The sequence below is a fragment of the Prosopis cineraria genome, unplaced genomic scaffold (genome assembly GCF_029017545.1).
Source record: "Prosopis cineraria cultivar Desert tree isolate PC_DT_omini unplaced genomic scaffold, ASM2901754v1 PC5, whole genome shotgun sequence".
NCBI classification, from domain to species: domain Eukaryota; kingdom Viridiplantae; phylum Streptophyta; class Magnoliopsida; order Fabales; family Fabaceae; genus Prosopis; species Prosopis cineraria.
The window spans coordinates 2,211,155-2,226,392 of NW_026555336.1; the positions used below are offsets into that span (position 1 = coordinate 2,211,155).

General features: G+C 37.1%; 1 protein-coding gene across 1 annotated transcript; it reads left to right on the forward strand.

The window, feature by feature from the left end:
• The first annotated feature begins 365 nt into the window (after positions 1 to 365).
• On the forward strand, positions 366 to 6,914 carry LOC129311153 (BEL1-like homeodomain protein 4). Its single transcript, XM_054953197.1, has 5 exons — positions 366 to 665; positions 925 to 2,239; positions 3,274 to 3,659; positions 4,245 to 4,305; positions 5,941 to 6,914. Exons 2-5 carry the CDS (start codon positions 1,001 to 1,003, stop codon positions 6,580 to 6,582), a joined length of 2,328 nt encoding a protein of 775 aa, XP_054809172.1. The 5' UTR covers positions 366 to 665; positions 925 to 1,000; the 3' UTR covers positions 6,583 to 6,914.
• Positions 6,915 to 15,238: the final 8,324 nt, after the last annotated feature.

Genomic DNA, 15,238 nt, shown 5'->3' on the forward strand with positions numbered 1-15,238 from the left:
AAAACTCCCTAAAATTTGTTGGAAGTATTAAAACCTCTCGGCTATACATACATCGTTGAGTTTGTGTCTTTCAGCTCGTAAATTATATATTGAAGTCTCTAGATAATTAAGGTCATTCCCGGCGATGAATATGTTCAGTAAATTCCATTAATACCAGAAATTGTATGGGTGCGAGGACTTAACAGCGGAAAATAGGTTAAAAAGAGGGAAGAAAAAGACATTATTGGATATAAGAGAAAAGAGTGTAAGAGAAGGGGAAGAAGAGAGAGCGAGTGTGTCCTTTTCGTGCGTCGTGTGAGGTTTGTTTATTTAAAAACAGATATAAGAGTGCCCCCCACAAGGCTACGTTTTTCATTTTATTATTTTGTTGCGAGTAAGTTGCGTCTTTCTTTTTCCAGAAGAGATTGCAAAAACACTTACTGCAAAGAGCAACAAAGAGAAAGAAAAGGAGAGAAAGAGAAAGAAAGAGACAACAGGCGACAGAGCGACAACACAGCCCGAAAGAAATAACGCAGATAGATAGAGTGAGTGAGTGCAAGTGTATGTGAGACGGGGGAGGAGGGGGGGGGGGAGAGAGAGAGGAAATTCAGCAAGCTTTCAATACCGCAGAAGGGAAAATGATGTCTGAGAGCTTTCCATCCTTTCATACCCTGTAACTCTAAGAGGTACTCGCATATATTTGTGTGTGTCTATGTGTATATATATGATATCTATGGATGAGAGAAGCTGAAAGTGATGAACAGCAAAATCTAAGCAATTTTTCATGAGAGAAAGCGGTGGCTAGCTCTCTATCTCCTTCTCTTCTTGTGCTATATCTTTCTATGCTTTTAACATGATTGACTTCAATTACGTGATGGGTGTTGTTGGATTTAATTCGGTTGTTCCGGCGCTGATCTTTAATTACTGAATTCAATTATTGGACAGCACTTGCCGGGTGAGTTGAGGAGAGAAGGACGAAGACGAGGACCACGACGATGATGAACGAGAAGAAGTTTTTAACATGGGAATAGCAACACCCCCAGTCCTGCCGCCAATTCTCTCACTCTCCACCAAGCCCCAGCATTCCTTTTCTTCCATATTAGACTCCAATTCTATGTCCCAAGATTATCACCAGGGAATCTTCACGTTCTCGAATGGGTACGAGAGATCCACTCTAACCCAGCACCAGCAACAACAGCAGCAGCACCAGCAGCAACAGTTAGCGCAGCAGATCCGGAGAGACAAGGTGAGGGTACAAGGTGGGTTGGACCCGCCGCCGCCTCTTGTGGGCATAGAGGAAGAAGAATCTGTAAACCTTCCCGTGTATGAAACCGGAGGAATGTTATCCGAGATGTTCAATTTCCCTCCTCCCGGCGCTAGCGCCACTGAATTGTTGGAACAACAGCACCAACCGGCGACGGCCATGTATCGGACCTCCAGGTCGCAACCTCTGGCCACCGATTGGTACAGACAAGGGATGTTAAGCGGGTTGGGAGATTCAAAGAATCAGAATAGCCGTGACAATAGTGGTATGCTAGAGCATCATCATCCTCATCCTCAGATTTCAAGCATGAATGCGCACTCAGCTGCCGCCATGCAGCTTTTTCTGATGAACCCGCAAACGAGATCGCCTTCTCCTACTCAGAACCACACTCCTAATTCGTCTTCTCTCCAAGGCTTCAGTGCTCAGGGAGGGAGTTTCGGTCAATTCACATGGGCTCCTCATAGTTCCCAGCAAGGAGCAGCGGCCGCGACTGCTAATCCGCCTCAAATTGGAGGGGTTATGGAAGCTCAAGGTCTTTCCTTATCCTTATCATCATCGTTGCAACACTTGGAAGCCGCGAAAGCTGAGGAACTGAGGATGGGAGACAGCGGGTTTCTGTATTACAACCAAGGAGGATCCGGAGGGTCTTCGTCGGCTCAGTATCCGTATAAGACATTGCATTTCCAAGGGCCCGTCGGAGTCGCTCAGAACCACCAGGGACATGTGGGGTTCGGGTCATCATTAGGGGTGGTAAATGTGCTGAGGAATTCAAAGTACGTGAAGGCCGCGCAAGAATTGCTCGAAGAATTCTGCAGTGTTGGGAGAGGGCAGTTCAAGAGGAACAAGTTCACCAGGCAAAACTCAAACCCTAGTTCAAATCCTGGCGGCGGCGGTGGCGGTTCTTCATCTTCATTAAAGGATCCTCCTCCTTTGTCGTCGGCTGATAGGATTGAGCATCAGAGAAGGAAGGTCAAACTCCTATCCATGCTTGACGAGGTATGTCATCTCTCTCTCTCTCTCTCTCTCTCTCTCTCAACCTCTCTCATCCTTAAAGAGTCAAGGTCACCCCAATCTTTATTCTTCTTTCTATTTACTCCATTAATAAAATTAAGCTACAAGAGTGAGCAATTTATCAACGCACAGTTCTCCGGCCGGTATCTTGAATTATTATATAAACCAGGAAGGGGGAAAAAGGCCGGCGGGTACTATAATAGGGTTCCATAGCATGAGTCGGCAGGTGTTTGATTAATCTTTTATTTTATTAGAAACCTATTCATTATTTTAATGCTTCCATTTGATTGGTGGGGATGATTAGAGATTCGTTTGGTGAAAACCATGAGAGAGAGTGAGGCTTCCATTATAGAAGAAGCGACGTTCCTTCTTATTACTAAATTAAGTTTAAATGATAGATAGAACCCAATATAATCCCACTCACCCATATAACGTAGGAATTAGTTGTTATGAATGCCATTGCCATTCCCACCTCTCTTCTTTCTCTTCTTCCTAAAAGTGATCCATCAGCCATTGTTATCATATCTCAGTTGACCAGCAACGCGTGGGTCTTCCTTCCTTCCTTCCTTCCTTCCTTCCTTTTTCTTTTTCTTTTTTTTTGTCCTTTAATTATTATTTTTCTTTTTCATTTTTTAAAAAGAATTATTTAGACACTTTAAACCCAGAGGATATTCTTGCCTCCGTCCTTAAGAACTATTTGTACCCCGAATCTTTCGATATGTTCGATCGACCTAGACATCTATGATATTTCCCACTTATTATATCTGTACCTCATCTGCCCGTCAAATTAATTATACATCAACCTATAAATTCAGCCTTCGTTTTATATTTTGCATGTATTGCTTCTTATATATCCTCGTCTGCGATAAATTGAGACCAATATTAATGAACAACACATATCATTAATTATTTAATCATCTAACGCTATCATTCGCGAATCAGAAACGTTAAAACCACAATTATGCATGCATAGTGTGCATTTAGAAGTTGTGAGAGTAAACTTTGGGGTATATATGCAGGTGGATCGGAGATACAACCACTATTGCGAACAAATGCAAATGGTGGTGAACTCATTTGACATGGTGATGGGATTCGGTTCGGCAGTGCCATACACGGCATTGGCTCAGAAGGCGATGTCTCGCCATTTCCGGTGCCTGAAGGATGCGATAACGGCGCAACTGAGGCACAGTTGCGAGCTGCTGGGAGAGAAAGACGGAGCAGGAAGCTCAGGTTTAACCAAAGGAGAGACCCCAAGGCTGAAACTTCTCGAACAAAGCCTGAGGCAGCAGAGAGCCTTCCACCAGATTGGCATGATGGAACAAGAAGCCTGGCGACCACAAAGAGGCCTTCCCGAGCGATCCGTCAACATTCTGCGAGCCTGGCTCTTCGAGCATTTTCTTCATCCGTACGTCCTCTCTCATACTTTGTCTATTTTTTTCCCCCTTCCTTTTTTCGTGCTGTGATGATATTAACGTAACATAACGATGTCATGATGGTTAAGTGGGAAAAGCAGGGGTCGTGACTTGTGATTATTTAAGAAACGAAGAGAAAAAGGAGTGGCAGAGAGAAAGGGGTGTGAACATATCGAAAAGCCGTAATTCAAGAGCCGTATTGGATCATCGTTTAGAGCAACAGCTAGCAATGCAGTAACATTGCAGTGTCCTTGGGATGTTGTTTGCGAGCGAAAAGCTGTAAAAGATGATAGGGTGTAACTGCAATCTCTAACTTCAATTTCTTTCCCGCTAGATTAAGTGATCATTAAGGGGCCATAGAGATAGAGAGGGAAAGTGGTCAGTGTGTGCAGTGATCAACTTTGCTTCTGTTGTAGCAGCCAGGACGTACGTAGATCTTTCTCTCTTTCTCTTAGATTGTCACGCCCATGGAGGGAAAGAAGGAAAGGTCGGAACTTAGGGAAGGGTACAGAAAGCTCGGCGTCTCTTTATACTGTTAAGGGAAGGACTCTGATGTCATTTCCTGGTCATTTTCTCAGGTATCCAAGCGATGCAGATAAGCATCTGTTGGCTCGACAGACTGGCCTCTCGAGAAATCAGGTTCGCCTCCCCCCTCTTCTTCACTCACCCTAGAGAGAGAAACTTATAATAATGAGACAATATTTTTAGGCTAGTTGCTTAATTCAGCACACGGCCCACATCCATGCACATGGAACACACACACAGAGGGACCAGCAGTAATTTCAGATGCAACTTACATGGTTTTGGACTTTTGGCTTTTGTTTCTCTGCTTTCTACTGTCTTTCTTTCTTTTAGACAAAGACAACCGCAACCGAGGTTTTCTTGTTTTCTTTCTTTCTTTTTACTCTTTTTTTCATTCAATTAACTTTTTTTTTTGTGAAAGTAATACATTTTAGCATTTTACTTTGGATTCTTTCTTGGTGACATAAATTCTGAAATTAAACGAGAGCAGAGATAAGTACAGAAGCAACGAGACACGAAAGTTTGCTGTTTTCGAATCTCCTTCACTCTCACTGCACTTGTTTTCTCTCTCATATCAAATGTCTTCACCCAACTCCGCAAGAGGAATCATAAATATGGCAAATAAATGTGTGATTTTGCGAGATATTTATATCCTCCCTCGTCGTATTTTCCTCAAAGTTTGAGAGTGCCTTCATGATATCTTCAGCTAAATGCTATTTATATGCTCCTTTCATACCTGCTACCTCGTTAATTAATTCTCAGACGTTTCATTTTAATCATTTATGTCCTTTTCCATAGACTAGCACAAAATCTTCCTGCATCATTCTCATCATTTTTTCACATCATCACCATTCTGTACTTTTCCTGAAAAACCAAAATTTCAAGTTGTAACAGCGATTTATGTTATAGAGAACCCTTTTTCTATATCAACCTAATCATTTTTGTCCATCTTGTGCCATGCACTAATAATGTGCTTTGTATTTTTCCTGAAAAAAACAAATCGAAGTTGAGGCCCTTGTGTGCTAGAGGAACAGAAGAGAGTACATGCATGTAATTAACTGGTGAGGTGGAAGAAAACAAAAACCTATTTGCCTACATCTCATGGATGCATGCCTAGATACATGCTAGTCAGTGAAGCGAAGACCTAAGCAGGTCATTCGAAGCACTGTCGCTTGTTAGAAGAAACTACTGATGAATAGTTTCACACTTGTGTTTGAGAGCATTATCACATAATCATGGTGCAGATTCCTCGGTGCCTCATCACTGTTTAAGGACGCACGTACGGACAAATAACAATGAGTCAGAAATTACTCATGTTTAATTTAAAAAATAAATAAACACGCACCCATGTACACCTAACATAAAAAACCAATATATTAAAATATGAACAAAAATTCTCGTGTTATGCATGCATGCATGTTGTATGTTATAAGAGTGAGCTAGCGTTGCATGCATGCACATATTAATTTCTTGTATTTATACTCAGACTCTAAGTTCCTTCATGAAGGGTTAAATCATCTCTATAAATATGACAAATTGACATATAGTATAACTAGCCATCACTATTCAAAACATGCATATATATATTCATAAACAAGAACTGTTGTTTTGTTTTGAAGTTTTGTTCAGTGACATTTAAGATTTGAAGTAATTAATTAACAGTGATTGATTATACAAGGACATTTATTTGAATATATAGATATGTGTAGTAGAAGGTTGAATATATATATATAAACTTGAATGTTTGTGCAGGTATCAAACTGGTTCATTAATGCCAGGGTCCGGCTGTGGAAACCTATGATAGAAGAAATGTACCAACAAGAACTTAAAGAAGTAGAAGGAGAAGAGAGAGGAGAGAAGAACCAAAGCAACAGCAACAGCAACGTCGCACAAACTCCAACCACAGCAGCAACAACTTCAACAGCAACAGCGCCACCACCATCCACAACAACAACAACAACAACGACACTCACAACAGCAGCAACAGCGGCAGGCAAAAGATCCCAAATCAAAGCTTCTGATAGCGACCATTCACTCATTGCAATCAATACCCAGCCCTTCTCGGAAACCCAACCAAACCACTCAGCCTCTGCCATCACCACCACTCCAACCGCCGCAGTTGCCGCCACTTCTGAGGTGGCGCCACCGGCATCTCAGTGTTATGACTCAGACCTGCCCCCGCACAGATCAATGGTTGCAGATGACACGTGTCGCCATGGCAGCCTCATTGCAGCAGATTACGGGACCGCTTCTGGTAATTCTGACATTGCTTCTACTCTCATTAGGTTTGGGACCACCGCCGGTGATGTTTCGCTCACCCTAGGGCTACGCCACGCCGGGAACATCCCTGAGAAAGCGCCTCCTTTCTCTGTTAGAGACTTTGGAGGCATTTGAACTTTCCATATATTACATATTAAATCATATTCGATCTATAGGAAGCTTCTTATTATATTATGAGAAAAGGGAAACCATTTTTAATTTCTTCTTCACTTTTATTCTCTCCTGTTCCTCCCTCTTAGATTTGCATTGTTATTGGAGAAAAGAAAAATGGGGATACAATATGAGAAACATAGCGTTACTTTATAGCCAGCTAGCTTGTATAATTGTATAGTAGGTTGTTTTAATTTCCATATTTTCCCCTCTATATATGTACTCAAGGGTTGTACTTCAATTTGATAGGACTTGAACTGATTAATCACCAGAATAACAGGAGCTTATATTTCTTATGTGCATGGAGAAAACCATTGTTTGATTGTCATAAATAACAGTCAACTTTGCACGGCCCTTCCATTTTATTTGAAGATTTTTTTTTTGTCAATGTATTGTTTTACACATATATTGCTATACGAATTATTGAAAGCAATATTCTTTTTTTTTTTGGTCTATTATATATATGGCCTCAGTTCAGTTTTGATTATAGTAAGCCTCATACATTAGCATATATAGAACTCAAAATAAACTGAACTATTTATTAAATGCAAACATTGGTAACTTCTTACATCTTTTATACATATATTGATGATATGAAATGCTCACAGTATAAAAATATACTGGTAGCAAAAGTGGGGGAAAAACTAATTTAAACCGTCAATGGTTATTTCAATTTTAATTTGCCAGATACTTGACTTGATTATAAAAGGGCTTTTTGCACCTGCTACATACTTAATGGGTGTGATAGAAAGGCTAGAGGCGAAAATTTGACCCAAAAAATGCGAACCAAATGCAAATTAGGTGTTATGCATTGACATTCTAATTAAACTTCTCAACTTTTTAATTTATCTAAAGCAAATTTACCTAATGCAAAAAATAAAAAAGATGTGTTCTAAGTCCTACGTACTTATAACTTAAGGCAACAATTGTTAATTCAGTTGGCAAGTCAATGCCAGTTATATTTCACAAGGGTGTAAAGTTCAAATCCTATTTTTCATATGTGAGAATATCGCTGATAAGTATTTTATAAATATTTTTGTAAGTGGTTTTTGAATTACGAGGATTATCTTGCCCATGGTGAACCTTGGATTTAATTCGCCTAAGTTTCTTGTTTAAAAAAAGATAATGAAATTGATACCTGCAGTGGAGTACTACTTTACTTCTATCTTCTGCCCTTTTTCTCATGAAATTAGAAAGATGATTTTTTTATTTTTTAATCAAAGATGATTTAAACTTGTCAGGCTACCAGCTACTAAATGAAAGTTCTCAAGTTCTAATCTCATCTGAGATTAATTAAGGAAAGTATCATGGACAAGTCAGTGTGTTTTTCTAACAGAATAATGTTCCACGACTCTCTTATTGCCTGTGTTCTATGTCTTTCATATTCTTTTTTTTTTTTTTAATTGAAGTTCTCAAGAGAATTTGAATTGTGCGCTCATTTATTTTGTGGCCATTTTTTCTTTTCAAGTCCCCACAAGATAAAATTACAACCAAATTTTAAATATGAAACTCATACCAATGAATAACTAACTTTTCAATAATCAAATTATCCTTTAAAATAATTTAGATTATTGAGTCTGATGTTGATACGAGCCGTTCAAATTCCAGCAAAATTAAATTGAGGACGGGATCATTATAATATTTATATGCTCAGAGGCATCAGCAGCAGATAACATGGGCCTATGCACGTTTAGAGAAAATTAAAAGAAAGGGAAGTGTAATAATTGAATCCATGGGGCGGCAAGATTTCTAAAATTTAGGAGTGTTCACGGGACAAAACGGGACTAGGACACCCCCGTCCCATATCCCATCTCAAAAAAAAATCAAAACTGAATTTTAGTCTCATATCCCGTCCCGTCCCGAAAGTTGTCCCTTTCTATTAGGAGTCAGGACGGGACAGAAACAAGATCATGACATCCCGTCATCCCGATAAATCAAATAATATAGAAGAAAGATCTGGATAATATCGTTTATTAAAATTTTAAATCATATGATTTATTAAGTTTAAAATAAAAACAACACAAGTACATAAATCACAACAATTTAAAGTCAATTATTGAATTATATTAATCACAATTACACATTATAATAGCAAATATAAGTGATCTTTAGGATATAAAAGTAGCAACAACAGGCAAATTAAGTACAACATCAAATCATTATTCTTCTACTTTAGTAGAGATGTACTAAGCTAATTACTTTTCTAAAAATAAAGCAAGAAATACATTATAAATAAAAGTTATTAAATAGATATATATAAGAATAAATTATATCAATATAATTAATACATTATAAAGAAAGATATCATCATTTTACTCAATGTCATTGAAATTATTAATATAAAAAAACTTTAATTTTAAATAAAAATTGCAAGTATTGAAATTATAATTGATATAATTAATATAATTATAAATTATATTAATATAATTAATATACTTAAAATAAAAAATAATATATATATATATATATATATTTGGGACAGGACGAGACGTCCCAATGATAATCTTGTATCATGTCCCATCCCGAACCCTTTTTCATCTCGTCCAATAAAATTCTGTCTCGATTATTTTTGAATCGGAATAAAATCTATTTTGATATGATCAAAATGATATTGAATTGATCAGGATGGGTTCAAACTGAACCACTCTACTAAAATTTATGAGTTCCAAATTAAGTCAAAACTTTCGGACAATTATGACTTGTATTGCTTGTACGAATGAGGCAGCTTTTCTGGTGGATTTGATATTACGGATACTGCACAGAAAAAAGAGGATAAAAAAACGGAAGCTTTTTTCTGTCTTAGACGGGCAAAATAACTTGCGTACTTGCCTGATGCTTATGGACTGTAGTTAGAATCATAAATTACATAATCAATACTCTCCTGCTTAATTTCCAAATTTCTATCGAAGGTTAAATTAATTCTACTGTTCTTCGGCTGCTAACACATCAGAAAAGGCCCAAATCCGGAGTTCCAGAACATACACGCTTTGGTAATTGATGTTATATATGTAAATGTAATAAACTTGTGTAACAGGATTAATTGTATTATATTGTTGTACAAGGAAAAACAACCCCTCAGTGTCACCTTTTTGCCGTAAAATCCAAAACAAGAAGATTCAACTTACAAAGCAACAATCACTTGTCACCTAATATCTGTCTTCTTATTTGAGAAGAAACAAACCTCCCAGGATATGTTTTCTTTATCCTAGGCTGATCTGCTGCAACCGCCAATCCCAGCTGCTTTCTTTGAGGATTCTATAGCCTGGTAATTTCTTGCATATACACGCCAAAAGTTTCACAACAACGTATATAATCCCAAGTAACGTTTTGGGATATACATTAAGATAATGAGATGATATGACAGTATTTATAGGCTCATTTTATAGCAAAAAAACAGTCGCACTTATAGCCCCAAGCCTGCCACTGAAAAACAGATCCACTGATCTTCAATCATATATTCATATTTACGGCAACGTCACTGTCATTTTATTCAATTTACTAAACTAGCCCCTTGATAAAATGGTAGACACTGAACGGTTTCCCAGATCTAAGCATGAGGTCTTGTGAATGGACCACGCTAAGCTAGCTATATATCAGGGAACTGTCATATAGTTTTGCAGCATATACACATATATAGGACCACATGAAAAAGGCTGCTTCGAGGCTGATCAGCTATAGTGATTCAATACTTGTTATCTCATCTCATCCTTTGACGGAAGCCACAAGAAGTTTACTCTTATGTTCTTACTCAGGAGGATCTAGTTTCAATTTTGTTTCGAGTAACGGCTAATTAATACTAAATCTGTAGGGCGAGCGAATTTGGTTGAAGGTCATTGAATGTTGGTACTGTCTGAGACAGAAGATTGTTCATTGATTATTACGAGAACCAAGAGACTGAAGCCCCAATGGACGGAGGCAATCCCCACTCTAGAATGGTTTATTTGTCTTCACTGACTCGGCCCTGCAACGTAACATAACTTCCACGTTCAATGGGGAAAGAAACTGACGAAACTTTTCATTTATGAAAGGGCCCCACGCACAGGCTGGTCTACCAACCAGTTTGCATGGTAGCCGGGCCCCACATCAACATGACTCAGTTTCGGGCCCGGGCCCGTGTCTTTGCCGCTCACTGAAATTTTAGGCATCGTAAAATAAATTTGTTACTAGTACGTGTATGTCAGTTCTGTAACAGGGCAAACACATATACACACTATACACTCGGCCACGTCACCTGTGGGCGGGCCTCAAGCCCACGCGGTGGCACCGATTTCACGGTTCCGATACGGTACGGTAGGCTCCACGCCCACACCCTTCTTCATTCTGTTCTGCCCCCGCAGAAGCTTTCATTTTATTACCCCCTTTGATTATGTAAACGGACTTGTTTATGTTGTAAGCAGCGGATAGTTTTTGAGTCTTGTTAAAGAATACTGTTCTTAAGAGTAGTTTCGTTATACTGGTCTGTTGCACGGCAATTGCAATAGTTTCTCCTTCCTGTACTCTATTATTTTCATACCCATTTAGAAACGTGCCTGTGCGTTTCTTGGAATGCCCAAGGTTACATCATTAATGTCTTGTTTAATTATTAAGTAGTCAATGTTGGTATTATACTATAGGAGTGTGTGTTAGGTTTACTTATGGGTACGACGATGACTTTCACACAAAGCGTTTGTCCGGTTCAATCATTTGAGTATATATCGAGGTGACTTTGTTTGTGTAAGTAAATTAAGACCCGGTGAATTTAAAAACTTGACGAAGCTTTGTTTGGTACAGTAAGTTTTCAGGGGAAAAAGGGGGAATCAATCATGATTCAATATTCAAGCTGAGGATAAGGTAGGGTTAAAGGACGAGAGCGACACATGATAGGCAATGTGTATTTACAAAAAGCACATTGATCCAGCAAATCATCACTCATCAGTCATCAGGTTCAGGACCACTCCTCGTGCACCGGAAAGTGGCCATCATCTTGCACCACAAAAATCTTTTCTATCTTCCTCGGTTGCCCTTCCCTCTCGCTATTCATGCGGAGAAATTCTCTTTATTCAAAAGAATTGTGATTATTCATTCAGTCATGAGGCGCAACAGTAAACGAAAGAAGAAATTACTGTTTTCCACCGTGGAGGAGTATTGTGTTACACTTATGGGAATTAGTTTGACGAGGGAGAGAGTAGAAAGTAGATCCAAAAGCAAATGACAGGAAAGAGAAGAGAGGGAATTAACGCAGGCAGGTCCCAGAGGGGCTTTTAGCCAAAAGCAGCAGCACAAAGAGCATGATTGAGTTTGAACATTGGTCCGTGATTTCTTGCTCGCATCCATCTCTCTCATTAATTCTTTTTTGGCAATTTTGTATCCTCCTCCCTGCACGAGTCGTTGTTCTCAGGTTCATCCCCAAAGATTCTACCCAAAACTTACTGCATGCAATTCACAAGTAAGGTAACAGGAAATCGAAAAATTCCAAGGAAGCATTCAAGGAATGAAGCGGGCGGTAGAGAAATCAAGTGTTGTGGGGATTGAAAAGGATGGCGAATGGCATCTTTTTGGGATTCCAAAGCAATGGCGAAATTGTCCGAGAGAGGAGAGTAAAAGTGGTTTTCATATGGGGAAGAGAGATGCATGTGTGATGGAGACCCGAAAGAGACCGAAGGAATGTCTCGGTTTCATTTGATTTGGGGGGGGTATGGGACAGTTGAGAACAAAGCATCGAAGTGTGTTTGAATTTCAAGATTAAAGAGAAGACATTGGGGGCATGAAATTGAAAGTACAGGGCACATGGACGTGTTGGAGGGGCTGGCCGGAGTTACCACTGAAAAATAAGGGAAATCAAAGAGTGGACTTTTATTGTATGATAGTTATATAGTGGGAGCATCAGCATCTTTCACACACCATTTGTCTCGTTCTTGGTAGATACTGTATTGTATGGTCACCGTCACATCACATGCTGCGCGCCCCCCCACCCTTTTTCCCTGTCTCTCACTTTCACCTTAACTCTTGTTATTTTCCCATATTTTACTTCTGTTGTTTTCTTTTTTATTCCCCCTTCCTTTGTCTTTAGCTGACAATTTAGGTGGATGGAACTTAAAATACTCAAATATATATATATATATATATAAAAAAAACGCTCACATAACTAAGATATGTTCTAATACATTGGGCTTTTGAATTTATTTGAACTGATCCACCCCTCATTATTAAATAATATATTATTTTTTTCTTTTTTAGCCAATTTTAATTTTTATTTTAAAAAATTAAGATATTTCAAGCAACATAATACTACAAACATACATTTTCTCCATCATTATGAAAGTGAGACCAAGTATCAAAGAGCAAAAAAGAAAACACATTCTCAAAAAAAAAATTAAAGCAAACAATAATAAGAACATTAAAACTTCATTAAAAAAATTTGCAAAATGCGTGAATTCAAAGTTTGGGAGAGGGTTTGTGAAGACTAATGCTCTGTTTGGTTGGAAAGAAAATATGAGAGGAAAAAAAATATGAAGAGGAAACAAATTTTTCCTTGTTTGAATAGAGAAGAAAAAATGAGAGAAAAGAAAAAGTAGGACGAAAATAGTGTGTGGGACTCATTGTTTTTTTCTTTTAACTTTTCTCTCCAAAAATAAAAATATTTTGAGAATAAAACTTTTTTTCACCATCTACCCCCTTTCTCTCTCTTATTTATTTCACCCTTTAATTCTCAAGAGACTACTCAATTATATTAATTTAATTTTAATTAAACAGTTTAGTTTATAATTTTTAACTTTTATGGTTATGAATTACATTACTTTAACTATTTAATTAAATAATTTATCCATTGGCTAGATCAGGTGTCCAGAATTATATTAATTTAATTTAATTCTAATTATTTGATTTTAAAATATAATATAAAAATACATTTTTAACAAATAATTCAATTTTAAATTAATTTGATTATGTTAATTTTAATATAATTCTTGCTTTCAATTTATTTTCACAAATATAATTACATGAAATATGATATATTTTGATATAATGAAATTATGGTTATCATTATATCTGTTCATTTCTTTTCTCTCTATTTTCTCCTATCTATCCAAATAGAAGAAGTGATAATATTTTCTTTCTAGTTTTTTCTTCTTTTCATTTTTTTTTCTCAACTTTTCTTCCCATCCAAACGGAGGGTAAGTGAAAGTTGAGGTGAAAGTTAATTTCATATTATTATTAATAAAAAATAATTCAAACATTTGGGCTAAGCTCATTAGAGTTTGAGTTTAGCCTAGATTTTTTTAGGCTTATTCGGGTGGCCAATATAATCCCAAAATATAGAAAATTTTCTTAATTCACAAACTCAATTATAAGATTTTTCAATTTTATTTGGACTTGCTCATAGGGGTTGGCTTGTATTATTATCTCTATACCTTTAATTAAAAGATGGTCTGAGTGATGTGGATAGGCTAGCCTTGCAATTAGGTGGATGCTTTGTTTCTAATCCCTTATTTGGTTTAATGAAGAGGAGGAATTTTAACGGAAGAAAGGAGATGAGAGAGGAAGAAAGGGATTTTAATATCTTTTTTCATTTAAAACCAAGGGAGGGGATTGGGATTTTATTAATTTCTTGTTTCATTATATATGGAGAAGAGGGGAGATAATTAAAATATACCTTCTCCAAAACTCCCAAATGTGGAGGTGATACGGAATTGAATGCTCCATCACTATAATTGTACATTTCCATGATTCTCATTTTGTCCTTAAATTTCATGTATTATTGGTGTCATAATAAAATTTCATAAGCCCCAATTTAAAGTTAATGTCATGTAAGAATTGTTATCTAAAATATTCTAAAGATATATTACTATTTATTATTTGCCATTATTTGAGAGATATTATTTGATAAGATACTGTTGTAAATAGTGTTTATTAGATTAATAGTCTTTATTAGGTTATCCCGTCCTTCTTGTATATATTATACTTATCACAATAGTAATTGATATGATATTTTTCAATCATTATCTAGTTTATCTCTCTCGTTTCTAATAGCTCTCATGGTACCAGAGCCATATAATATTTTTTCATGATAATTCAATTTTTGAAGAGCGTTATCCTTCCTTTGCAGTGTTTTCATCCTTCATCACGAGTTCAGATCCACCTTAAATCTATTTTCACATATCCACAAAGCAACTCCAATAAATCAACATTTTCAAATTCTTTAACCGTTAGATCGTATTGAAATTTGGTCAGCAAGTACAGAACATCCAATGCATCATTTTCAATGGACAAATCATTAATTAGTTTCCTAGTATAAGCACTATGCCATTCTCACTACAGTCTCTAGTTTGGGTATTTTTAATCCTTCATTCTCTTCTATATGCCTTTTTTAATTAAAAAATGACAAATTTAAAGGTTGTTCAATCTGTATTAGTTACCTTAAATGGTTTCAATTACTGTCTTTGATTGGAAAAATATGATCTTACTCAGCCTATTTTAGGATCCTCTCCAATTGAACTTGAAACTTTGTTGTGTACGTTCATTTCCAGTTCCTCTAGCCCATCTGCTACCTTATCTATTCTCACCAATAAATTTACTTAGTATTTTGACTCTGCTTGTTGCAATCATATAACAAGTTGGGAAAATTTTTTCTCCACTATGACAC

What these genes read in the sequence shown, in the direction of transcription:
- LOC129311153 (XM_054953197.1), top strand. Translation starts at nt 1,001, where the DNA reads ATGGGAATAGCAACACCCCCAGTCCTGCCGCCAATTCTCTCACTCTCC. An exon ending in TTCGAGCATTTTCTTCATCC is followed by an intron (nt 3,660 to 4,244) that starts GTACGTCCTCTC and finishes TCATTTTCTCAG; the next exon opens with GTATCCAAGCGATGCAGATA. An exon ending in CTGGCCTCTCGAGAAATCAG is followed by an intron (nt 4,306 to 5,940) that starts GTTCGCCTCCCC and finishes ATGTTTGTGCAG; the next exon opens with GTATCAAACTGGTTCATTAA.